Source organism: Lissotriton vulgaris, chromosome 1_1 (assembly GCF_964263255.1).
Source record: "Lissotriton vulgaris chromosome 1_1, aLisVul1.2, whole genome shotgun sequence".
Classification (NCBI taxonomy): domain Eukaryota; kingdom Metazoa; phylum Chordata; class Amphibia; order Caudata; family Salamandridae; genus Lissotriton; species Lissotriton vulgaris.
Window position 1 is genome coordinate 903,958,722 of NC_141685.1, and position 25,444 is coordinate 903,984,165.

At 42.1% G+C, this 25,444-nt stretch overlaps 1 protein-coding gene across 1 annotated transcript in view; it reads left to right on the forward strand.

Annotated features, from left to right (window-relative positions):
- Window positions 1-25,444, forward strand: part of LOC147748151 (uncharacterized) — a 648,568-nt gene that overhangs the window by 422,625 nt on the left and 200,499 nt on the right. Inside the window, exons 29-31 of the mRNA XM_086959041.1 lie at window positions 5,569-5,622; window positions 9,602-9,709; window positions 13,865-13,918. Of these exons, the coding sequence (XP_086815167.1) occupies window positions 5,569-5,622; window positions 9,602-9,709; window positions 13,865-13,918 (216 nt within the window). The remainder of the gene's footprint in view (window positions 1-5,568; window positions 5,623-9,601; window positions 9,710-13,864; window positions 13,919-25,444) is intronic.

The window sequence follows — 25,444 nt, forward strand, 5'->3', positions numbered from 1 at the left end:
AATTAGATCTTACCATTGTGAGAGGGCAAACACCGTTGATGATACCACTCACCGTATAGATTTAAATATACAGTTAACATAGTAATCTAACCTGTGACATGATATGAATAAGTTATGCTAATTCTTCGTCTGGAATTAAATTCACCTATTCTGTCATTCTGGAATTATAGGTTGTGGATTATGGAGACTTGTACTACAGCTTGATGTGGATGTCGAAATTACATTATCTATGTTGCTAGTGCAAGTAATTTTTGTAATTTAATGCTGCGTATTGTTGAAAATGATAAATAAAATATGAAAAAGAAAATTACAAATTTGTGCAAAATTACTGTAGGCAACATATTTTCAGAACATCTATTAAGGGCGTCACAAGATTTACTAGGGTGAAAATCAGCCTCACTAAAGATTTATCTCAGAGGGTAACTAGCCCCAAAAACCTTGACCCTTTTAGTAATCTCGAGTTCCCATGCAAATAAAATACCCACCTGTAGCTTTAATAAAATTAGCCACAATTTTTTAATTATTGCCTTTTACATATGCAGTTTATTAACAAAAGTACAGGCATACAGGTGTGTCATGCTCTTCACAATGCACAGCGTAGGTGCAATGCTTTGAATGAAACTCTTTATCATTATTAAAAACAAGCTTTTTCATTACATTAGTTCCCATCTTTGAGAGGTAAAGCACATCCAAGTAGACCTAAATGTAATATAAAATTACCTCTAGAGGCACTGGCATATCCAATGGGAAGACCTAAATGTCAACACAGCACATAGCCTTTCCCTGTATGGGCAATTTTTACCAGAGTTCATTTTCATAGCTTGCGATCATGATCATAGTTGTTATTGTTGGTTAAGTTGCAACCAGAAGGAAAGTGATTTTCTTTTCATTCATTCATTGAAACTTTATTTCGGCTATTACAGCCATGAAAGAACATAAAAAAGCACAGTTTTAAACAACCTCTTAAAAAAGATCAAGAAAGTAGTCAATTTGAAAGGACAAAGATAGATTGTACACAAACAAATGTGAGTTCACTTTTAGGGAACTTGGCCAATAAATATACATCACTATGAGAAATGTGATTTTCTATAAATATCTAAAAATATAATTTAACACCTAAATATTAAATCCAGATAAAAGATTTCATATAAAAATATAGCTAAAGCCCATCATCAACTAGCAGCCATTTGGTATATTTCAGTGAATTGATCAACCAGTGACTACACAAATAACCATAGGTCTTGCGTGGTCCTTGAAGAATAAAGGTGAGTAAGCGACAGGTGTTATAAATTCTCATAGCAATTTTCAAGCAAATGCCTACGCTTAGAACACATTGCAAATAAAGATTTTGAGATCACAACAATAAAAACCGGGTCAGTGTCTGTTTTTACAATCCTAAAAAATTCTGTATAATTTCTAATGCCCATGTTTCTGCAATGTTGGATCAACCACTTAGATCTGGGGCTCTTATAAGCCGGACAGAAAAAAAGCACGTGAATCACGGTTTCTTCCTCCACTAGACACCCAGGGCAAGGGCGGCCTATACTGCCCGCCCACCTATTGGTTCGGGCGTTAAGTGGGAGTGTCCCATATCTAAATTGCAGGAACAGTTTTTTGGCTAAAACAGGTTGTATGATGTCTATCACTTGCTTAAACTTATATTGACACTTGGAATCAAGAAACCCATATGTTAGGCTGGAAGGGTCGACCGTCTGTACAATGTGTGACAGGTTGAATTCCCTCATGGCACTTGCTAGTGATTTTTTTGAAATTTTTGCACATGTTACATCGGGTGCAGTCCATAGATCTTCCCTATCTATTGCTCTAAATGTGTCCCTAATAAAAGCCAACCAGGGGATTCTACCCACCTCCAATGTGGACAGTACCACTTTTAGTTTGTCCCTATAATGGGCTAATTCTGGGTTGCTCCACAGCCGTCGCCAGTACATCAGTGGACGCGAAGATATTAGACCTGTTATAGGGCAGATGCCCAGATCCATTCTCAGTGGTACTAGGGGTGTATTTTTGGGCAGACTTAAGATCTGTCTCATAAAACTATTTTCAGTTGCTGTGAGGAAATTCGCTGGACAGTGCCCCCACAGTTTTGCCCCATATAAGGTAGATCCCCTAGCTTATACTTAAAAAATTTATACTGGCGGGTTTATGGCCTTTAGAGCAGATGTTTTATGAAGTTTTTAAAATCCCCTCCGATGGCCTGGGTTAATTTTAAATTAGCCCTATTGATTTGTGAGCCCCACCCCATTTTACCATTAGGGTAAGTCCTACGTAATCAAAGATGGAGACCCTATCTAATGGTCTACCATCCATTCTAGGGTGTGGGCAGTTGACCAAATTCGCATTAAAAACCATATATTTTTGATGTTAACCACCAGATTCCTCCATTTGCAAAAATTTTATTTTCATTTTCTTATACTTTACCAACATTAACAGCTGTTCTATGTGGGTATGACGCTTCTCACTGGTGCTTCTGACTTCCAGAAGCACCCACCAATCTCCCTGCTCTGTCTGTTCTTTGGCGTGGGGCTACACTGATTGGCACACCGCTCTACCGCTTGTTTAAAAATGTTGCTGTCTCTCCTTAACCACATGGATGCTGCAGATATTCCTCTGCTGTGCTGGACCTTAATGTAAATGGGTGTGGTCATTACGAGCTCAGCTCGTCATGAGCACACGAGAGGTGTACCTAATATATATGTGTTAGTAAGAGGAGTGGGTGCAGGCTGTTTCCAGAGCGAGAGGTCACAATGGTCAAGACTTGCCCAGCTGGAGCAGCCTCTCATAATCTGACCTAAACCCTCTGACTTCTCAACAAACTTTCTTGAGGGCTGAGCTTTGGAATGTGCTATGGTCTCATGGAGAGCCTTCCCCACCATGGAACACTTTTCTAGTAAAGCCACAATCTGCCTAGTGATTTTTTGGTGTGATCTGCTTCAAGGGTGCTAACTGAAAAGTATGTGGTCTCCATAGGATTGTTCGCAGCTGGCTGGTGACCTCGTCCCCCAGCCAGCTCGTGACGATGTAGAAAAGCTGCACTCGTACAGTGGATGACATTTGGGTTATGTCAGTATTTTAGCTATTCAGTCTTCTATTTTCAAGGATTTTTTTAAGTTCTATCTGCCTATGCAGAGGTATTTCAGTGGTGGTAGAGAATTCTGCAGTTCGTGAGTCCCTCACTCAGTCATGAGATGCTTCTTTAATTCACCATCAAACTATCATTAAGACGAACCAGCCAACTGTCTACCCTACTGATCCTGGGTAGGATATACTAGGTTGGATAGAAGTAATATAGTGAATCTTCAGAAAGCAGACCACATTAACTCTCTGTGCATGTTTCATCCAACCGTGGAATTTCCCATTCACTCTCTAAAATTTGGAGGGCTCACCAGCTGAATACTGGAGAAAGATATGTGATCAGTTCCTATTTTTCAGGCCGGAATCTTACCCTGCCCTAATTAACAGGGAGGTGCTGACAACAGCTCGTAGATTTCATAACATCTCCCATTTCCAGCAACAGGAGAATCTATTTGGGAGTCTCATGCTACAAAAGAGATCAATGGTCTAAAATGAAAAAAACTGGGTTTTTCACTGTAGAACTCACTTTACTAGAATCATCTATTAAACCAATCCACTCGATAAATGGTGGTCTAGTCTATGTTCACAATTACAGCCATTAGGCTGTAGGCACCAGAGACTACAGACATGGTACCCTCCTATTGTGATAGAGGAATATATTTGCTCCAGCTGTAGATGAACAGCACTCTGAACAGGACCTAAGGGGTAGGAGGAAGAAACCAGACACACATGTAGGCTATACTATATATCTTCCTCCTCCCTACGACCCCTTCAAAAGCAACAGTCTATTGAGTCTAGTCAACTGTTATGTCAGTAAATATGGGAATTTAGTATAGTGCTGTAATTCAGTTGAGAGGCCAAGCTAAATGTATGCCATTCACAGTATACCTAAAAGGCACCAGATTTCCTCCCATTCTTATCTTCACAACAGTTGTTCAATATACCTTTCTTGTTAGAGATCAAAGTGAACTTTGTTTATTAAACTATTGAAACGTATATTTGAAAACTGACAAGTAGCTTAAGGTTTTTTTTTAAGATAACAAGCCCAGCTTTTCAAAACTTCTAAATCACTTTCCTAAACTACTGTACCTCTTTCTTTAAAATTACAGAATTAATGTTTATCTTTCACAACTGTTTAAGAACACCTACATATGTACCCCTGTTTAATAATGTTGAATAACCATTATAAATGAAAAGACCAACTGTATGAAAACTGTGAAAAACACTTGAATAATTTTAGAAATGGCATGATCAACTTCACAAAACAATGGATGTTACAATTTAGCAATCCAATTACACATATTACTCAGAATTCAGAGAAGGATTTTGCTTAGCAACCATAGATGCTCAAATGATCAAATACTATCTTACTTATTTTGCCAAACTATGCCATCTTTTTGAAAACTCAATTAACAATAGTTTACATTTTTAACAACCTTGGTAGCTTGTGTTCATGTATTACATGTTATCAGAAGCCCTCACAACTTTAAAAAAGGAAAGGCATGTCAACCTTTTAACTAACAATGTCAAATCTTTCAAAAAAGCGTATGTAACTGTTCTCAATGCATGCAAGTGACTTAATAGTATTTGAACTGTTTAATGATCAATTACAGATCTCCCAAGTAACCTCTATATGTTTCGACACTAGAGTTCTTTAAAACAAATCTCATTCAAATATGTTTGAGGTTCCAACAATTTATTAACCTTAACAACTAAAATATATTTTTAGACACCCTAACCACCCTGTGTCTTCAAAACCAACATAAAACATATTTCGAGATATTATGCACTTTTTAGACCTTTATACTAAACATTCATAAGTATCTTTCAAAATATTTAGCAATCAAAAGCTTGTCAAATGATTACATTTCAGTTTTACAGATTGTCCAATAATTTCCAAAACTCCTTAGTAATGTGTTTTTAACGTTTTGACACCTTTTAGGACAATAAAATATACTGTAAATATTTTAGCAAAGAGTAAAACATTTTGGATTATAATTTTTGTTTTTGAACAACTAATATGCATCTTAAATTATTATTCAACTTTACCCAGTTCATAACCATCTCAGCATTTAAAAGCTCATAAATATTTTGATCACAACTCTCTACAAATTCCCATAGAAATATTAACATTTTAAAAAATACCCTCAAAGTTTTAGAAAATTATCGTCAAATGTTTTTCATTGTAATAATATTCGAACCTTCAATCACAACTTTTAACATACCACTAAATAACTTTTTTATAACACCTTTAGACATGTATTGCCCAATGTTAACTAGGAATCCTTACTTACGGTTAATCTAAATGATTTTTTTTTACAATTTGAGGTTTCACTAATGGAACATGCATATTAAAAAACCTGCACTTTCACACATTTGAGGGGTTGTATATAATGCAAAAGTTTGTTTGTTGGAGGAAGAAGCAATCAGACCTTCATACTCAAAACTAAAATGTTACTTTGGTTTCCCTTCTAGGGTGAAGATGGCTTCCCAGGCTTCAAAGGGGACATGGGGCCTAAAGGAGACAGAGTAAGTTTAAATTTCAATCCCCATGGCTGTGTGATTGCAAACAGACTCAGTGACTCAGGCATAAATACTCACATGGGAGTCCTGCTTAAAACATCCCAGATTCCTTGGTAATGCACAAGTGTGGTTCATTGCTCTGTTTTTCTCAAGAAACATAGTTTTGGAAAATAAACTACTGTGTACAGTTCAGATGATATGTCTGCACTAACATGAGTTTTCCCCCTAAAGACAGCAACAGTTATTAGCTCATTGCAGAATATTCCACTATAATGATAGGTGTTTCCATTTAGTTCAAGGGTAATCTTTCAGATTGTATTAAACCTTTACCAATGCAATTGCTTGCTTTTGCCATATAATTGCCTTTTTATGGTCAATAGAGCATTTCCTTATTATGCACAAGTTTTTCTTACCACAGTAAAAGCGTACAAAAAATCACAACAGCCATTGCTTTATGTAATCACTATACTTTCAGTAACATCAACTTCTCCCTAGTTTGTGCGAGTATAGTCAGTCACAGAACTCCACCTTTTAATTAAAAAGTTTTTAGGTCTCGGCCTGCGAAAGACTGCGCACATGCGCAGTTGAGCTGGCGAGACTTAATGACATAGAGGGATTTTCACTAGCGAGGTTAAGCCCCGCCCCTCTTTTCCATTGGCTGGCATCCTAAACGGTGGGCAGCCTTTGGAGAACAGGTCCTAGTGATGTTCTTCTTTCTCTCTAAGCCCCGTCTTTTTCAGACTGGGTTCCTTGACTAATGTTTGTGGTAAAAGCTTTCTTATCTTCTTTATGAGGCCATCTGTTTAGCCCCAGAAAGAAGATAAGAAAGCTTTTACCATGAAGCTATGGTCCAAAGACTGGGAGTCTCCCCGGGCAGGTCACAGCCGGGGTCACTGGTTTCCCAGTCCTCCCCGTGCAGCTGGGCAGGGGTCTTTTATGGAGGCCCTGGGAGGTGACGTACAAGCCCCTAAGTAGGTCTGGGAGTCCGTGAGCAGTGTGAGGGATTCCTAATTGAGACAGGGCGCGTCTTATCATGAACTGTGATCTGATTACAGCTTTCCGAGACTCCCCTTGTTTCCTGCGAGCTGTGGGATGTGTGTGCCCCCTCCACCCCGGGTGCTCCATCTACTGCAGTGAAGCAGGTAACCTGGCCGCAGTGCCACCACCCCGACCAATAAATAGACACAAGGCCGCAGCGGTTCCACTCTTCATTCATTCATTCATTCGTGCATTCATTCACGTGTTTAATCGCTTTGCGCAAACAGAGCAGCACCCACTGGCCTCTTCTGGATGATCCTGCAAAAGCAGCTATGGAATAACCAGGGCGCTAATGGCGCGTGTGTCCCTGAAGCAGTTGGAATGCCGGGGTTCAGGCCTGTGCCACACACGGCTGAGGGGGAACCAACAGCAGCCACAGAAGATGATCTAATACCCGCCATTACAACAGACACCAGGTGCAGTGAGTCCCTCTAGCTCCAACATGCGTTTGGGTCATTTTCCTCCCTGTGGTTTTGTAACAGTACTTTCATTTATACTCAGCCTGGACATGAGTTTCTGCATGGCCCCCAAACTTAACCCTCAGGAACACGAGGACGTGAAAATGTTTAATTTTCTTGTGCTTTAGATGGAGCTGAAATTGTGGCAAGTATGGAAGAAAACATGTATTTATTAGACGTATAATAAATAAATGGCTACATACACAATTATCAACCATTAAAGCAAGTCATTGTGGGTCTTACGATGTCTTCCCAGTATAACACTTTAATAAACAGACACATCCTAATAAATTAAAAATAGGATTCGTTAGTGACTCCAACGGCTTGCCGCATAACCTGCCATGTGCTAAAATTGTTAAAAATTGTTTATTTGTGCACTCGATGCCGATAGGCTGCTGGGTTTTTGGATACGCATCGAGTGTCATGGTGGCTGTTAGTAGATATTAGGCGCCCATTGGCTTTTTTTAAATAAAACTTAAAAAACACAGCGGTGACCTGCGTGGGAGATGTGTCAACTTTGTAAAGTGTCGATCTAGTCTTTAACTTCACGTTAACGCCCGCGGAGGTAGTCAGTGTATCCGATTAAAAAATAATCGCGCTGCGCCTGTGATTTCCCAGTGAGGCATGCGCCCCCTAGTACTATGTGCCCTTTCATGCACTCAAACTGCAGAAAAGGCCGTCATCTGGAAATGTGCAGATGAAAATGTCCTGTTTCGCCCAGTCTGACAGTGGTCAAAAGGTGTTACTTTTTATGCTAACGGGATGTAAGGATAATGCGTCAATTCATGGCCCACAAACTGTGAGAACACTTTCACAATGTTAACAAGAATGTTTCTGTGTTACTGCGACCGGAGATTTTTGGGTGCCCCTGTCTGTCCGTGGCTAAATGTACATCTCTCTGCTTCTGCATATGTATGTATGAACATGTGTATGTTTGTGTGTGCCTGTGTGCGCCTGCTTTGCCTGTGTAGGTCCCATTGCCACCCCTGTGTGTATTGCACGTGGGCTGTGTTCAGGACCATGCCTGCGTGTCTCTTTGTATGCTTGTCTGCGTATATATATTTTCATATAGTTGTATGCTGAGTTTGCCTGCTTATGTACGTATGTGGGCGTCGGTGTGTGCCAGTGCACGCCAGTGTCTGAGAGTTTCTTGTTTGCGTGTCACCGGTGACACACCCGTAGCACTGCAGGTCTGGTCACATCTCTGGGCCCACTCAGCTCCAGGTGTTTTTACAGTATTACTTTAACACCTTAGCTGCGTGTAAACATCCCTCCCCAGTGCTGCGCTGTTCATTGGAACCAGTGCTGAATGGACGTCCAATGGTCGTGCGCAGCACTGAGGAGGTAGCGCTGCTGACGACCGTTGGCCGTCAGCAGCACTTAAGGGGTTAACAGGCCTCGCGCTGTGCTGGGTAGATTCAGTATGGGGGTGGGTGCGCGAGGGAGCGTAGTCCGAGGGTCTTGCGAGGGAGCCTGTTGGCAGGTACATTTCTGTGAAATGTACTGGGTGGATGCAGGTCCACCCCTAAGCAGATGTGCTGCTTGTGTCAGAGCCTCAGCTGTGCCAAGTCCCGGGGAGCCCCTGTGTGTGTGTGGCTCTGTGTGTGTGTGTGTGTGTGTGGCTCTTTGTGTGTGTGTGTGGCTCTGTGTGTGTGGCTCTGTATGTGTGTGTGTGGCTCTGTGTGTGCCTCTGTGTGTGTGTGTGGCTCTGTGTGTGTGTGTGTTGCTCTGTGTGTGTGTGTGTGTGTGGGTCTGTGTGTATGTGTGTGGCTCTGTGTGTGTGTGGCTCTGTGTGTGTGTGTGGCTCTGTCTAGTCTAGTCTAGTCTGGACATTTGTATTGCGCACATATCACGTCTGTGTGTCTGGCTCTGTGTGTGTGTGTGTGTGTGTGTTTGGCTCTGTGTGTGTGTGGCTCTCTATGTGTGTGTGGCTGTGTGTGCGTGTGCCTCTGTGTGTGTGTGTGTGGGTGCAAATGCAATAGGTCTCGCATTTGCGAGAGATTAAGCTATTGGCATTGTAAATGACAATGCCATTTATTTATCTGTTTTTAAAACCAACAAATAAATAAAAATGTTGTCATTTACAATGCCAATAGCTCTAACTTTTGCAAAGGCGAGACCGTTGCATTGTAAATGCCTGTTTCCTTTACTATTGTAGCTTTTCACTTTTATGAACTGAGCTTCCATATGTCATTTAAGATTTTCCCATGTTACTGTGGTACTGCATATTCCCAAATGTTGAAAAATATTGAAAACAAATAAAAGCACACTAAACCCATGTATTCTTCCCACTTCCATGCTTGATGTAGGTCTCCAGTTCTCTCTCCTAGCACTTACCTATGGTTACGCCTTTTCACCTGTTAAAGGTCCTCAAAATTTGTATACTGGTTTTGCACCCAGTACTTCTGCAAGTTCCAGACATTTACTATTATGTGGACTCTATGAAGCTGATGAAGAAATCTATTCTACTATTTTTGTCTCACTTACAGGGTGACCCTGGAGCATTAGGAGTTCGAGGTGAAGATGGACCTGAAGGACTGAAGGGTCAATCGGGGCCTCAGGGTGAAGGGGGCTCTCAAGGGATCACTGGGGAGAAGGTGAGTGTTTCCCTGTTTTCCGCCTGATGTCAAATTTGAATTTTTTGTTTGCTCTGTTATATTTTGCCTGCTTATGTCCAGCCCTAAGCATATCATCCATTACTTGTGTAACTTGGGAGTTGTATTTTATCACATGGTCTTGCTGATACCATAAAAAAGCCATTTCCTCAAGTTGTTTTAGCATACTAACCCTACTGGGCTTTCCTTCCCTGTTTATCAGTAGTACAGCTCACCCCACAATCTATTACTGTTAACTCACTTTGATATGGTTGTTATTATTTCCTAAATTACTGCTATACATTCTATTGAGCTCACTGTTGCTCGGATATTAGTTTACCTTAAATAAATGAAAAGACAAGAGGCATTTAGCAAAACAGGAATAAATAGTTTTTATTAAACGCTGCAGCCGGGAGAGCCTCAACAAAGTGCGTATGTTCAAAGTTTCCCTGTGTAATAAATTTCGTCCGCTATTACATATAGTGGATGAGGTACAGTACAGCACGTTTCTACATTCCAAACAAGCATGTCAGTCATATATCAACAAATGTGGGCATCTTGTAAGGACACAGATGGCTTTCGACCTTGGGGAGAGTAAGTGTGGGCCAGTGTGTATGTGTCCAGATGTCCGGGTGCATGATCGCTACATGGGGTGTGCATGCCGTGTCCTGATTGGGTGGGTATTTCTACATGTGGTATCTAGCTCTGTGGTATTTTGGGTAATGCGAGCCCTTGGCCAAACATGTTTTAATGGGGCCAATTTCCTCAATCCTATTTGTGGTGCAACTATGTATCCGTGGGATAGTTAGACCTGGCATCATTGGCGTGGGTTTCCCATGTGTTTTTGCCTTATGTCTCCTGTGATGAGATTTCCTTGCACCTGAATGGGCCTGGTCCGCCTTTCACAATGCTGTCTCCAACTCGGGCCAGGAAGCTACACCAGAGAGGGCAGACTGGTTTTGACTGAGCACAAGGCTTCTCTGCCACCAGAGAACTAAGGATTTTGTAGTATAAATATTGGGGCCCAGACCCCAGAACTTTAGATCACTTCTGGGATTCAAGAGGACCCTTTGTCAAGGAGAAGAGCTGGAGAAACTGAGGAGGAATACTCCCCTGTGCTGTTTTGCTGTCTGGGGTTGTCCTGCAGTGGCTACTTGTTCCCAAGAAAAGGAGAAGGACTTTGCTGTTTGCTGTGTCCCCTGCTGGAGGAAGATCTCCAAGGGCTTGAAATAGAGCTTGCCTCCTGTTCTGAAGTCCCAGGGACACAAATAATTAATTTATTCTGTCTTCCTGCATCTGGAACTGCTGTTTCAGCTGCCACAGAAGGAAATTGCAACACCGACGCTGATGAGCGATGCCCTAACCTGCACCGAAGCCATGGGCACCGCTCATGTAGAGCACGACGCACCGCCTCCATGCCTGCTGACGCCATGCTGCATTAACTCCAAATAAGCTGCCTGCACCGGAGCCAAGCAAACCGCTCATGATGTCCACAACGCACCGTCCTGACTTGCACCACAGCCCCAACTTCACCAACGCCGGGGCTTCATCAACGTGAAGCCGATACTTGACGTGGGTGACTCCCGAATATATTGACACAGCACCGTCTTAAGACACGGCCGCCTCGCCGCCTCCATGACGTCACCTCCCGACACAGTAAGAACCCGACGTTTCACCTCCCCTGCATAACAGTAAGGAACCAGAGCTTCACCTCCCCTGGGGTCGTAAGGAACTGCTGCCGCCCGATGCCAACAAAGCATTACCTCCCCGATGCCGTGCAACGTCTTTGGTTTCATCGTTTCCAAAGTACTGTTCTTTGGGGGTCTGCTTGACTCCACGCCTGACGCCACGCACTTCACAGTCGGCGTTGTACTTTGGGATTTTCATCTGTCATGACGTTGTAATAACTCCAGGTGGAGGTATTTGTTGCTACAAACTTTATTTGAGTGAATAACTTATTTTTGAGGATATCTTGATAACAGTATTGTGGATTTTTTGTCGTTTTGGTCTTGATTGGTTTATATAAAGATTATATTTGTGGTGTTTTCACTGTATTACTGTGTTCACAAATGCTATACACACTGCCACTAAGATAAGCCTGTCTGCTCGTGCCAAACTACCAAGAGGGTTAGCAAGGGTTATTTGAGAAGTGTATCTACCCTTACCCAGACTAGGAAGAAGGGCCCCCACTTGTACAAAGGTACCTACCTCTGCCAACTAGAGACCCTCATTTCTAACAGGGATCAATCAGGGGTTTTCCTGGGTGTGCGTTTGTCTTTAGGTTAAGAGAGACCTCACCTGTGACCTGGTATTTAATAGTATTGGGTGTGGGACTTAGAACATGTCTAACCACATAATACTGACTCAGGGTTGATGAGGATATCTCCTTGGATGAATCTGACAGCAATGATACAAGTTCATTGGAACTCCTGAAAATAATATGGCAGTCGCTGGTATCATTTTTATTGTCATCCTTAACATCGCGCATATGGTTGTCATAGCAACCATAGACATTGTTCTTGCTGGTATTGACACAGTTAATAATTGGTCATTATTTTAGAGATTGATCAGTATAAATTAAAAATTGGAATTCAGTTGTCGGCATTGTAATGAATGAAGATTTCCATGGGAAGTTGGAATCTGTAAATAATGTGCATTAGCATCTGACAACTAAAATGTGTTTATGCAAGGCATATGGAAGAAGACAACATGGCATGCGCCTAATGGCTTTAAGAAATTTTAACAAATGTCATCCAAAAGTAAAGATTGCTTCCTTTCTTTTGAAGAGAATTACAATTGCATTGAACTTTAATGCAGAAGGACTGAATGGTGCCATTCTTCAAAATTCACAGAAGGATTAGAGCTAGCAACACACAGATGGAACAGAGTTGTTATTTTTAGCACAACACAGCATAGCAACGAAAGTTGGAGCAGTGCATGACACAAGGTTGAGAAAGCATCCCAGAGCCATATTTATTAAAAACAGCCTGGTGCTGATGTCAGCCAGGGCCCACCCGAGAAACCAAAAGCAGCCCTGGCAAAGATGCGCAAACCAGGCCCCTCCCTTCCTCTCCTCGCTCTCTTTCCATCCATTCTCACTTTTCTTCACTCTCTCTGATCTCTTGCTCTCTCCCCACCCTTCTCTGACCCCTCTTTATCGCTCTCTCTCTCTCTCTCTCTCTCTCTCTCTCTCTCTGTTTGTCTCTCTTTTTGCCCCCTGTGCGACCTGCAATTTATCTTGGGGTGCTGGAGAAAGTGACAGTCACCGGTGGGGGGGAAACATCCTTTACAACGCAACTTTTACCACGCAGTGCCTTTACATCGCAACTTTTACAACGCAAACCATTACAGCGCATTGCGCTGGGGGCGCTCTAGGATAGGGAATAGATTTAATTTACTATCCAACACCTTCCCTACTATACACATACACAGGGACTGGAGTTGGAATAGTAAATTAAACTATTCACTATCCAGCACCCCTCAACACTATGCGTTGTAAAGGCATGCGTTGTAAAACTTGCGATGTAAAAGCATGCGTGGTAAAAGCATGCGTTGTAATGTCATACATCCCCGGTGGGGACCCTGAGCCTTACAAACCAGCATCCAAAGGCTCTTGCTCACCAGTGAAAGGCCTGGTAAAATAAAAGGCCAGTCCAGCCCTGCTGTCTGTCCCTACACTGTCACACTACAAAGATTGACCAGCGTCACGCACAATGGCACCACGGTACTGAGGTATGTGCATACTCTCTAATACAACATTCTATGCCTAGGCACAATGTGATATTCTACAAATTGTATGGGTGCTGTGCTGTACAGTGCAGCACACATGCTGTGTGTGGAATGCTTGGCGAAATGAAAACATTGGGTGGAGAAAAGGACACTTTTCCTGTCTAAAATTCCTTTTACATTGCCAAGTATTTACCCTTGTAAGACTTTGCATCACTTTGCGTCAATTTCTGTGACTTTGCACCATGCAGAATCCTTAAAAATCTGAGCCGCAGTTCCATTTACCAGGAATGCATCTTTCTTTTCCAGTATACAGTTAGAGCACTATCTCAAGAAGGAACCCAAACAACCTCTGACTGTATGCTTTGCCAGGGTGTTTTTTTAGGATTTCAAGATTAAATGTGATAGCATGACTTTCTTTTGTCATTTCAGGGAAGTCTCGGCATTCCAGGGCTTCCAGGATATCCAGGACGTGTGGGACCAAAGGTGAGCACAAGAAGAATATGTAGATGAAATGCACACATGCAAAGGCCCACAAAGCACACTTACTCACAGTAATGATGGAATTCAATGAGAAAAAATGTATATTTCATATTTATACTTCCAGGAATTTGTCTGCAGTCCAGCAAACTTGGTTGCAAAATCAGCAACTACCTGTCAATCTATACAGCTTTTTGGAGAAAAACAAATTAACTATTTAACTATCAAAGTGCAAAATAAATCTCTACTCTTGCTTTTTGTTTCCCAAAACATTGCATCATCCCATAAAACTAATGTGATTCCCATCGCTCTCTCAATAGGATTAAATTCTGACAACAGAATTTAGGGACAATGTGGATTCTGAATATCGACTATAACATATAATAGGAGGCTAATATTGCAGACAGAATATTGAGAGGCAAATTGACAGGTAAGTATGTACAGATTATCTATACTTAATTCCGATTACATGTATCTTGACAATATGTATATGTTCAAGGTATATAAATGTGGAGTTAAGAATAGTAATTTTATACTTTCTCATATGGTCTTACCTTTCAATATCTTGCCCCTCAATATTTTGTCCAGGAATTAGTGTGCCACAATATTCTTATACTCGATTTACCAGAATGCAAATTTCGGGACTTTAGGGTGCTTAACCTGCAACCACTTGATATGGTGCAGTATTCGAGGCACCGAGCACCTAAAGACGGTTGTCCAAATGCTTTGGGTACAAATAGGCAGTAGACTGTGTTTAAATGAAACTCTTTGCATTAAATAGGTGTCATGTAGCAGGACCACTGATCATAAACAGTAGAGTGTAGTATTATGCCCAGCTCACCATATGATCTTGGTCCTCAACACTAAGGGTCCCATTTAAAAGCTCACTGTGCCGCCGATACATTACATTTTAGACACACTGGTGGCGCAGTGTGCCTGTCCATATTTACAAGGCCACATAAAGTCCCCCTGAGTGACTTTTCATGGCCTTGTGAATATGAGTTCCTTTCACGCATTCTAAGGTCGTTATATGGGTACTGGTGTGGGTGTTCGCATGCAACATCCAAGGAACCTGACGCATTATCAAATTTACAAAGTGTCATAAACCTAATCCTACACCTCCCTATGGGAGGCATATGAGTGGCACGAGGAGAAATACTTTTATTTCTCCTACTTTTTTGCTCTTTCTATCTGTGCTGTATTTTGCAGCACACATAGAAGGCGCAAAGTGCATTTAATGATTATTTGTGTACAGGAAGATGTCTTTGCCTGCACATAAACAATCATCTCTGTAACGCAGGTACCCTTGCACCATGGCGTAAAGGTCCGCATTGGCACACAGTTGCTGTTTGATCACCTGCATAGGGGAGAAGGACAAGAATGCGCTGTATCTTGTAGACATGGCGTATTCCAGCTCTTTTATTTAGATGCACAGCAGCGCAGCAGGAAAGTTTACTGCACGCTATGAGTCAAAATTTAGTAAATGGGAGACCTTAATGCCCCAGGTTCTAAATATTAGAATCTTAAAACAAAACAGGAGTTTGGGCTTTTTCCATCTTGGCTGTAATGGTGTGGAACCAATTCCCTCATTAATGACAGCCACAGTAAATCATCTGATTTTTTCAAAGACTTGGCAAGTCTGGTTGTTCTCCATAAATCCTTAGACACCTTGATTCACAAAGACTTTGCTGTGAGTAGGTTTGACTTACTCTAGTCGTACTGCAAGACTAGGTCACAGCTGAATCTTTGTGAATTGGGCCTTTATAGTCTGTGAAAGACACCCTGACATAAATAGTTGAAGTAGGCTTGTGTTAGTGTCTTCCAAACCCTAAGGCAGTTTAAGAGATTACAACATGTGTCTTCTCTGTTCTGCCAAAGCCCAGGATACTCAAAGCCACTACCTTTCACGTCAGTCCACTTCGTTATTTAAGAATCAAGTCTGCAACATCTGGTATCTATCAAATATTAAACCACCACAAAAGCTCACTTTTATGTCTTCCAAAGCATAGGTCAACAGAGCAGGCTCTGACATAGTAACTTCAGAGACTGACAGAGGATATGCCACTGTATGAAGCTAAAGTGTGCTTCTTTGCGATTCTGACAAATCCCATGCCTCCAGGAGAGACTCAAGCACACTACCTTAGTAATCTGCCAAACCACATGCCATCATGTGAGACTCCGACATACTATTATTTGGGTCTGCCAAATCATGGACCACCATACAATGGTGATTGGATCTCTTGTTCTGACTTTAATGACCTATGCAGATGACACTGAGATTGACAATATGATGTATTCAAAAAGATGTCGGTACTTCAAGGTAGATTATTCAAGTTACTTTATTTAAGTTAAGATGTTAAGTTAAAAGATAGAAAGAAACCCCCATCAGGAGCAGCTGTCCTGCTGCTCAGCCCTCACCCAACTGACATTCACATTCCACATCACAGGCATTCTAGCTGAGCAGCAGGAAGATATAAGATACAACACAATACTTCTCATCTCAGTCAAACTACCTTCCAAACCTGCCTAGCTACAGAAGCCACCTGAGTGAGTGTGAATAGACTAACATTTAATACAGATAAGATGGAAGTATTAAATGAGGGAATGAGATTTTGATACCCTTTTTGATCACTTAGATACTAATCTTATTCATCAATTTGGATCGGTTATTTTCTGTCATTGAGTAAAAGACAAACCCCGCATAGGTTAAATTAACCCCATAAACTGACGCAACTCTGAAGGACCACTTACGACTGATGAAGTTTTAAAAGTTTAATATAAAATCAGAATTAAGTGCATATACAATCCTCTCAGGATAAGATTCAATAAGTATACAGGAACTAGAAGGAACATAAATTCCCTAAAGAACCTCAGTCTACAAAAGAATACAATTAAAGTCAATTCAAGAATCAACAGATTAAAAAGCATCGACACAATGTGGTTCCGTTGCGTCATCTACAAAAAGAATAAACAAGTTAAGTCTGTCCCTACTCTATACTATGTGACATCCCTACTTCGCAAGTTCCTTACCTAAAAAGGTGTCAGCAGTTTGACTTCCAAAGAAGTTCAAACTCTCTTAACTCCTAATGGTAACTTCTGTTGAAAAGCAGTACCCTCTCTGCCTACCCATCCGCTCTCTAAGGGTCCTCGGCCTACTGCTCTCTTGCGCTCTGCTCTCTCTCAGCGCTCGCTCCTAACTTCTCCTCCCCAGGGTGCTGTCCCTAAAATACACAATCACAGTATGGGTGGAACGCCCCTTCGACGCCCACCACGTACTTTCCCCATGATGTCATTCTTTGCTCTTTCCATGGCTTCATCTCTTCGCGTCGTCCGTTAAGTTGACCCTTCTCCTTAGACGCCATCTTCGTCTTCTTGCTGGTGACTTCATTGACATTTCATTTGACACTTTCGGAGCAAAAGTCTATCACCTCAGCAGAACTCTACTCTTTACGACTGTATTCGTAACCTTAGTTGGTCCTGTGAACGGTCGTTTCTAAACAAGACTCAAATTCCAAGCATCTCCTATCACGTTTAGGCCATAAACTTCGTCCAGCATTGTCACCTTAAATCTAGCAAGACCTTTGACTCTTGTCTCGCACATTGAGATCAAGACTATTCACGACTCCTGTGAGCCCACTAAATTACATACAGCGGACTACACTCCTGCGAACTCTTGGTCAGTTAGGTTAAAATCACATATGACTAAACCTTTTCTAACATTCCTACAAAAGCTTTCTACACAGTATAACCTTTAACACACATTTATATATAATCGAATTCAGTAAAGCAATGATTATAAGTGAATACATTCTACATATAAAGCAACATTTATTTTCTCGTGCTTACATCGTGCTATACATTCTCTGCACATTTCGTCACTTTATGTTTCGCCGTTTTCTCCGTTTCATGATTACACACGTATATTCAGTTTTACACGTTCTACTGTTCGTAAGCATTACTATACATTTCTATATTAGCCCACTATGTATACGGGCTTCTCTAATTCTAATACACTTTATAAAATAGATACAGATATATTTCCTATTACATTGGTTACATCGGCTAACTTTTATACTACAAATGTTAACTTCACGTTATAGATTCTACGTTTATGCGATATGCTTGTGAATATGGTCCATACATATTTTTTATTCAAATTGCGCTCTCTCAGTTCCCCCCTTTGATGACCTCTAGGAGTCATCACTAAATGCAATTTGAATAACCTCCTTACACAGAACTAGTTACAATATTCCCTCTTTTTATCGTTTCGAGAGCTCTTAAACTCTTGTACTGTTGATCTTGTAAAGCAGCTAATCTCCTTTCTTGCTCTCTCATGGATCTTTGTAACCGGTTCGACCTATACCATTTGTACAATTTAACTAACCCTAATAATGTGATTATGCAAATCAATACTATCAATATAGGTTTTAATATATACCACACAACGCTTTTACCAAGGTTGACAAACCAACTTCCAACCTTTCCTACTCCATGACCTACTTTTTCCCAAACATTTGTTTTTGATAAATCTTCGATTTCTTTATGTATCTGTGTAATGTTTTGTATGACTTTCTCAAGTGGTTTTGAATTGTCTGGAATGTAAGTACAACATTCTTGGACCTTCAAAGACTTGCAGACTCCGCCCTCTTTTGCTAGCAGTACATCTAAAGCAAGTCGGTTCTGAAGAACCATTGCCCTAATCGACTGCATCTCCCCTTCTACTAGCATCACTGACCTTGCAGTACTTGCAGATAATCTATCTACCACTGTAGCTAGTCTCCTAATCTTAACATCGTTAAGTATTAAACCTAACATAGGAAACATCGCTCCAAATATGTCTCCAACTACTTCAGCATCTCCTATTTCCCTCTTCGTTCTTGTCGAAGCCTTTCCTTCTATGATCGCTAAATCCTTTGCATGATATATTTTGGGGAAGACAATTGCCAAGTAACACAAACCATACCAATTGTCAGGCAGTTTTACATAGGCATTTCTTCCACATACAAAATATACATTAGGAATCGCTTGCATCCCTTTCATAAAATCTTTCGTATAGTACTCTAATCTAAAAGCATGTTCGCAATTTACTTCACCTACAAATACACTCTCATAATACGTCTTGCTTCGAGTTAAACATAACTTTCCTTTCTGCGTTCTATCCAAAGCTATTGGACCATTGCTACCCTTCTTCTTGTGTGCTTTCTCTTCTTCGGTCCAATCTGTTTTCCACTGTCCTGACATTTTTAGAATCTTCTGCCTTCTGTATCGGTCATCTACTTGTCCTATGAACTTTTTCTCAACTTCTGACACTTTGCAAGTCAGATTATTCCTGCGTGCATATGAAGTATCTAGTGTATCCCAAGGAAGAAAGAACTTGGCTAATCTATCCTCCTTTTTATAATAGTCCCACTTATTCATTTGCTTATAATTCGGGACTTCAGGCAGTACCGAATCATAATTTGAAAAGTAGTACTCAAACCCTTCTCTACCATAAAATATACTGAGCAATAAACTACATGTTATCCCATAAGTCAGTGGGAGATGATGATATCTGATGCCTTCATCTACAGAAGCCGGCAATTGCATACAAACATAGCATTCCTAGGCCTCCATGGCATCGATATACTCATACAATAGCTTGGCATATGCATTTGATCTAAAATTTCCCTGTGACTCGTCTACGTGTAATCTACGAGCTTCATTTGCCAGTAACGCCTTTTCACGGATGACATTGTTCTCCTCCTTCTTCCCAACAAGAGCAGGTTTCAAAGTCGTTACAGGCTTTACATCTGTTGTCTCTTTTTCACTTGCATGTCCTACCATGTATGATGTGGTAACTACTGTAATAATGAGAAAAATTACTACTGCTATTAGTGTACCTATTATGCATTTTGCTTTTCGGTTTGGGTTGCCGTTCTCCATGTTATCAAACAGCGTAGCTCCTTCCTTTGCGAAGAAAAGTTTCTTTTCAAGTCTTTAGTTTGCTTTATTTGCTTTCTCAATCTGTAAAGTGCTCTTTATCAACAAAGTCTCTTTTCACAACAATGTCTTTTTCATTTCAGCAATAGACAACCCTAACCCTTCTCCGTCCTCTAAATGTAATCCCTAATTTTATTCTTCTTTCCACTCGGCGCTAGGTTATCTTCTTTATAGCTTAAACACAAAAGTCTTTATGCATCCACAATTATTCTCGTACCTGCAGCTTTAATAACATGTTCCAATAATTCAAAACGAATGACTTTTTCTTCTTGTTCTGGTATTTGATGGCCAAAAGTCGGAAACTGTAATCGATTTAGCACTAGATCTTTGATCCGACTTAGGTATGGGGGTATGGGAAGTGTGAATGTCAGTAACCCCTCAGTCTCGAGTCCAGGCGTCAACATCCATATCTCCACTGCCACAAATGGATCGAGATCGATCACTTTCACTTCTTTCACTCTCCCAGATTTCTGTCCCCAAGACATCTGCTAGATAAGTCCACTCTGGGGTGGCGTACCTTCTGCAGGGCACACGTACCCTTCTCGATCTTCTCGGACTCTCAGAACCTGAATCCGTAGTTTCTTCTTCTTGATCCGACTCTTCAGAGATTGGGACAAGGGTTCTTTCTTGATTTGCTTTTAAACTTGGCCTTCTCCTTCTCTCCGGCCAACTGGCTTCTCCACTCCTTGTCCTCCTGCTCCTCGTTCTTGGACTTGCCTCTTGATCGCTCACAGCTTGTTCGTTATCTGATTCGAACTCCCATGTACTCTCTTCTTCTGAGACGACTTCGGTCCCACTGGTGTCCTGACCATCGTCGGCCTGCTCCGACACCGGCTCAGCTTCTTCGATCACCTCTTCAGCTTGGCTTTCCCCCTCTGTGACTTCTCCGCTTTCCGCTGGATTCTCATCCGAGAGAGGAGCTGTTTCTTCCAGAGGTGTTGGCACTCTTCGGGTGTGTGAGGCGTGTATCCAGTTGGGCAAACCTCCACACTTTACTGCAGTGTTCGTAACTAGTATGACTTGGAACGGTCCTCTCCAGCGTACGTCTAGACAGTTCTTCCTGACGTGCTTCTTCACCAGGACCCAGTCCCCCGGACACAAGTCATGGCACAAGTCTTGTGCTGATGAAACCTCTGCAGCCTGGACCTGGAGGGACACAGAATTAATGGCATCAGATAGTCCCTTGCAGTAATCCAGGATCAAATCGTCTGTGATGTTCAATAACGCTGCAGTCGGAACCGATGGCAATCTCATAGCTCTTCCCATTAGCACCTCGTGTGGAGACAGACCTGTTTTCCTATCTGGTGTGCTACGTATGCTCATAAGAACCAATGGAAGTGCATCAGGCCAATTCAGGGATGTCGATGAACAAACCTTGGCAAGTCTGGACTTGATTGTACTGTTGATTTGTTCTACAATCCCTGAAGCTTCTGGTCGATAACTGCAATGGAGCTTCTGATCAATACTCAAAGCTGAACATAGCATCTTCACTACTTCGCTATTGAAATGAGTTCCTCTGTCCGATTCCAAAGAGGATGGCACCCCGAACCTCGGTATCAACTCTCTTAGCAACAATTTTGCTACTGTGAGTGTATCGCACCTACGTGTCGGGTAAGCTTCAACCCATCTAGAAAATATACAGACAATCACTAACACATATCTGAGTCTATTGCATTGAGGCATTTTGATTAAATCAAGCTGCATTCTATTGAAAGGCCCCCCAGACCTCCCAATGTGACTCAGTGTGACTGGTGTTCTCTTTCCTACGTTTAGTTGCTGACAGATCGCACAACGCTGACATACTGCTTCTGCCGCTACTCTAAACTTTGGATTAAACCACGTTTGTCTGAATACTCTCACCATAGCATCTCTACCTATGTGTGCTGATCCATGCAATTTCCTTGCCATTGGACTAACAAGTTCGTTTGGTAAAACTGCTCTCCCATCTGCAGAGATCCAAAAGTTCATTTCACTTTTTGTACATCCAGCTGTCTCCCAGCCCTTTTTCTCATCATCTGGTGCATTTTCCTGAACACATTTTAACTCATCCCATGTATCTACAGTGTCTAACAACATTGTCAATTCAGTTCTTTCCTGTATTCCCCCCACTTCTACATTGGTGTGAGAATAACCTTGTTCTGCACAGTAACGTGCTACCTCATCAGCATAACGGTTGCCTTGCGACACAAAGTCTACGTTCTTCGTGTGCGCGGCACATTTGACGACCGCTATGGCTGACGGACCTTGCAATGCCTCTAACAATAATCTCACGAATTCTCCATTCCTAATTGGAGAACCCGAGGAGGTCATGTAACCTCTTTGAGACCATAACTGCCCATAGTCGTGAACTACCCCGAAACCATACTGGCTATCGGTGTATATAGTGACTCGAATTTTGTTACCTGCTAAACAGGCACGCGTCAAAGCAATAATTTCAGCTACCTGAGCGGAATGTACTCCTTCCAGGCAGGCGGCTTCCACGACTCTGGTAATAGTACAAACTGCATATGCTGCTCTCAGCTGACCAATATCGTCTCTTACACATGAACCATCAACAAAGAATATTTCATCTGGGTCAGTCAATGGCTCATCTACGATATCTGGTCTCGGTTTGGTGCATAGTTCAGTCACATCAAGGCAGTCATGATCTGTACAAATTTCATCATCAACATCATTCGGAAGTGGCATCAAAGTTGCAGGATTCAAGACGGAGCATCTTTTTAGGGTCACATTCTCGGCAGCCAATATGACTTGCTTGAGCGTGTGAGCCTGCTATTCGTCAGATGCTGAGTCTTAGTCCTGGTCCTTAACAATTCTACAGAATGCGGTACGTACACCACTAACTGATGTCCCATTACCACACTTTCACATCGTTCAATGCTGACACCCGTTGCAGCTACGGATTTGAGACATCCGGGCAACGCTGCGGCTACTGGGTCTAATGTAGCCGAAAAATAAGCAACTGGCCTACGCGCATCTCCGTGTATCTGGGTCAAAACTGCTAAACCGCAACCCTCTCTTTCGCAGCAGTAAAGCAAGAATGGTTTTGTGTAATCAGGCATTCCTAAAGCCGGGGCACGACATAAGTCCTCCCTCAGCTGCAAAAACGCCATCAAACAATCTTTGTCCCATGGTACCGGATCACTCACTCCTTTGTGCGTCAGTTGTAGTAAAGGTTTTGCCTTCAGTGAAAAGTTGGCTATCCACTGCCGACAATACCCGACCATGCCTAGAAACATCCTGACTTCTCTTTGTGTTTTAGGCGCGTTCATTTTCATGATTGCCTCTATCCTGTCTGGAGACACCTTCCGTTTTCCCTTTTCAATCCTGTGGCCCAAGTATTGCACTTCAGTCAGACAATACTGCAATTTACTTGGAGACACCTTGTGTCCGTTCTCGGCCAAGTGATTTAACAAGGTGATGGTGTCTACTTTGCAAGCTTCCTCAGTTTCTGACGCAACTAGGAGGTCGTCTATGTACTGGACTAGAACCGAGTTCTTAGGCAGTACTAGACTTTCAAGATTCTTCTTCAGCAGCTGGTTAAAAATCGATGGGCTTTCTGTATACCCCTGAGGGATACGACACCATGTTAAAACGCGATCTTCCAGCTTAAAAGCGAACAAATACTGGCTCTCCTCATCTAAAGGAATCGAAAAGAAAGCCTGGCATAAATCTATCACGGTGAACCATTCAGCTTGGAACGGCATCTGAAACAATATCACTGATGGATTCGGTACCACTGGACAACATGAAACAACGATATTATTAATCTTTCGAAGGTCCTGGACAATTCGGTATTTTCCACTAGGCTTCTGCAAACCCATAATCGGGGAGTTACATGGACTTCCCACGATCTCCTTCAGTATTCCCTGTTTAATCATGGATTCGATCACAGGCTTTATTCCTGCAATCGTCTCCGGTGTCAACTTATATTGTGGTATTCTCAGATACTCGGCGTTGGGTCTTACCATGATCTTTACTGGCTCTACCCCTTTGATCAATCCTATTTCTTCTCCAGTAAAATCCCACAACTCAGCTGACACTTTCTCCCTCAAATCCTGTGGAAGCTCCTCCACTGTCAAGGTAGGATATAGTTCCACGCATTCCTGCGAGTTTACAACCTTAAAATCAGCATCCTCATCGTTGGTCTGCACTTCTACTCCTTCAGGTGTGCAATGTATTGTGCAATTTAGTTTACACAACAGATCTCTTCCTAACAGACACACAGGGCTAGAATCACAGATTACAAACTGATGTTCATCACTGTAATTCCCTATCTTCACTGACACTGGTTCTGTCAGAGGATTCGTCATCCTCCTGTTTGCGACTCCTACCACCTGAATCATCTCTCCCGACATTGGCAAACCTGGGACTACCGCTGATCTCAACGTGGATCGAGTGGCCCCCGTATCCACCAAAAAGGTCGTAGGACATCCAGCTACTTCAGCCTCTACGTATGGTCCTCTCTGGTCTACCTCCAGGGCTGCACCTAGAGTACAGTCTTCTTCTCTATTCACTCGTTGCCCTGTAAGAGGATCAACGTAGTAGCATTCTTCTCCTCCTACGAACAATGGCATTTGTCTATAGGTTTTCCCTCCATTTGTAATGCGAGGCGGTTGAGGGAACGGCGCTCGAGGAGTCTGATTCCCCCCTTTGATAAACTTTCCCTTCGGGACTGCTGTTCCCTTTACCATGCTGGGTTGAACCTCATCCTCCTCCTGTTCTAATTCCCCCGTCTCGACATTATAAGGACACTCGCGTCTCCAATGTCCCACCTCGTTACACTGATGGCACCTCGTTGTCTTTTTCAGTGTCGCGATATCTATTCTCGGTCTCGGTCTTTCTTCCTCATCTCTGCTCTGATTATTCTGTTTCTTTACTGGTGTTCCTGTTCCCTGTTGCCGCTGTCCACCCTTTCCAGCTGATTGCATCTGCACCAACATCAGCTTTTCTTTAAGTTTCTTTGCCTTCGAATCTATTTCGTCGCTACAGTACCTTGCATACCTCAGAATCTCATCTAACGGTTTGTTCTTCCAACAAATCAAATGCTGTTGAATCATTAGGCTTATGTCTGGTCTCAATCCTAGAACAAACTTCGACACAAACTGTCCTATGTCTTTAGGATCCATGACATCCAACCCGCTATACTGTTTGAATGCTTTCAGCAATCTCTCATAGAACTCGTGAACTGTCTCTTTAGGTTCCTGAGTTGTTCGATCTATCTTAACCCAGTCTATGTCTTGCACTGGCACTTTCTCCTTTAACCATGCTATTACTCTCTCGTACTTTTCCATGACTCTATCTGATGGACCATTCGTCCTGGCATCTCTCGGAGGCTCACAAGCGGGCCATTCAATACTAAGCTTGCATGCCGTCCACAAATCTCCGGGTACTACGATATCAAACAGAGTGTTCAAATCGATCCACAGTACCTTAGAGATCTTCACGAACCTCTCTACCTGCTTGTACCACTCCACGGGGTTCTCTCTTAACTTGGGGAAAGAATTAGTGAATGCCGCTAAATCCCCCCTACTCCAGGGCACATGGACGTAG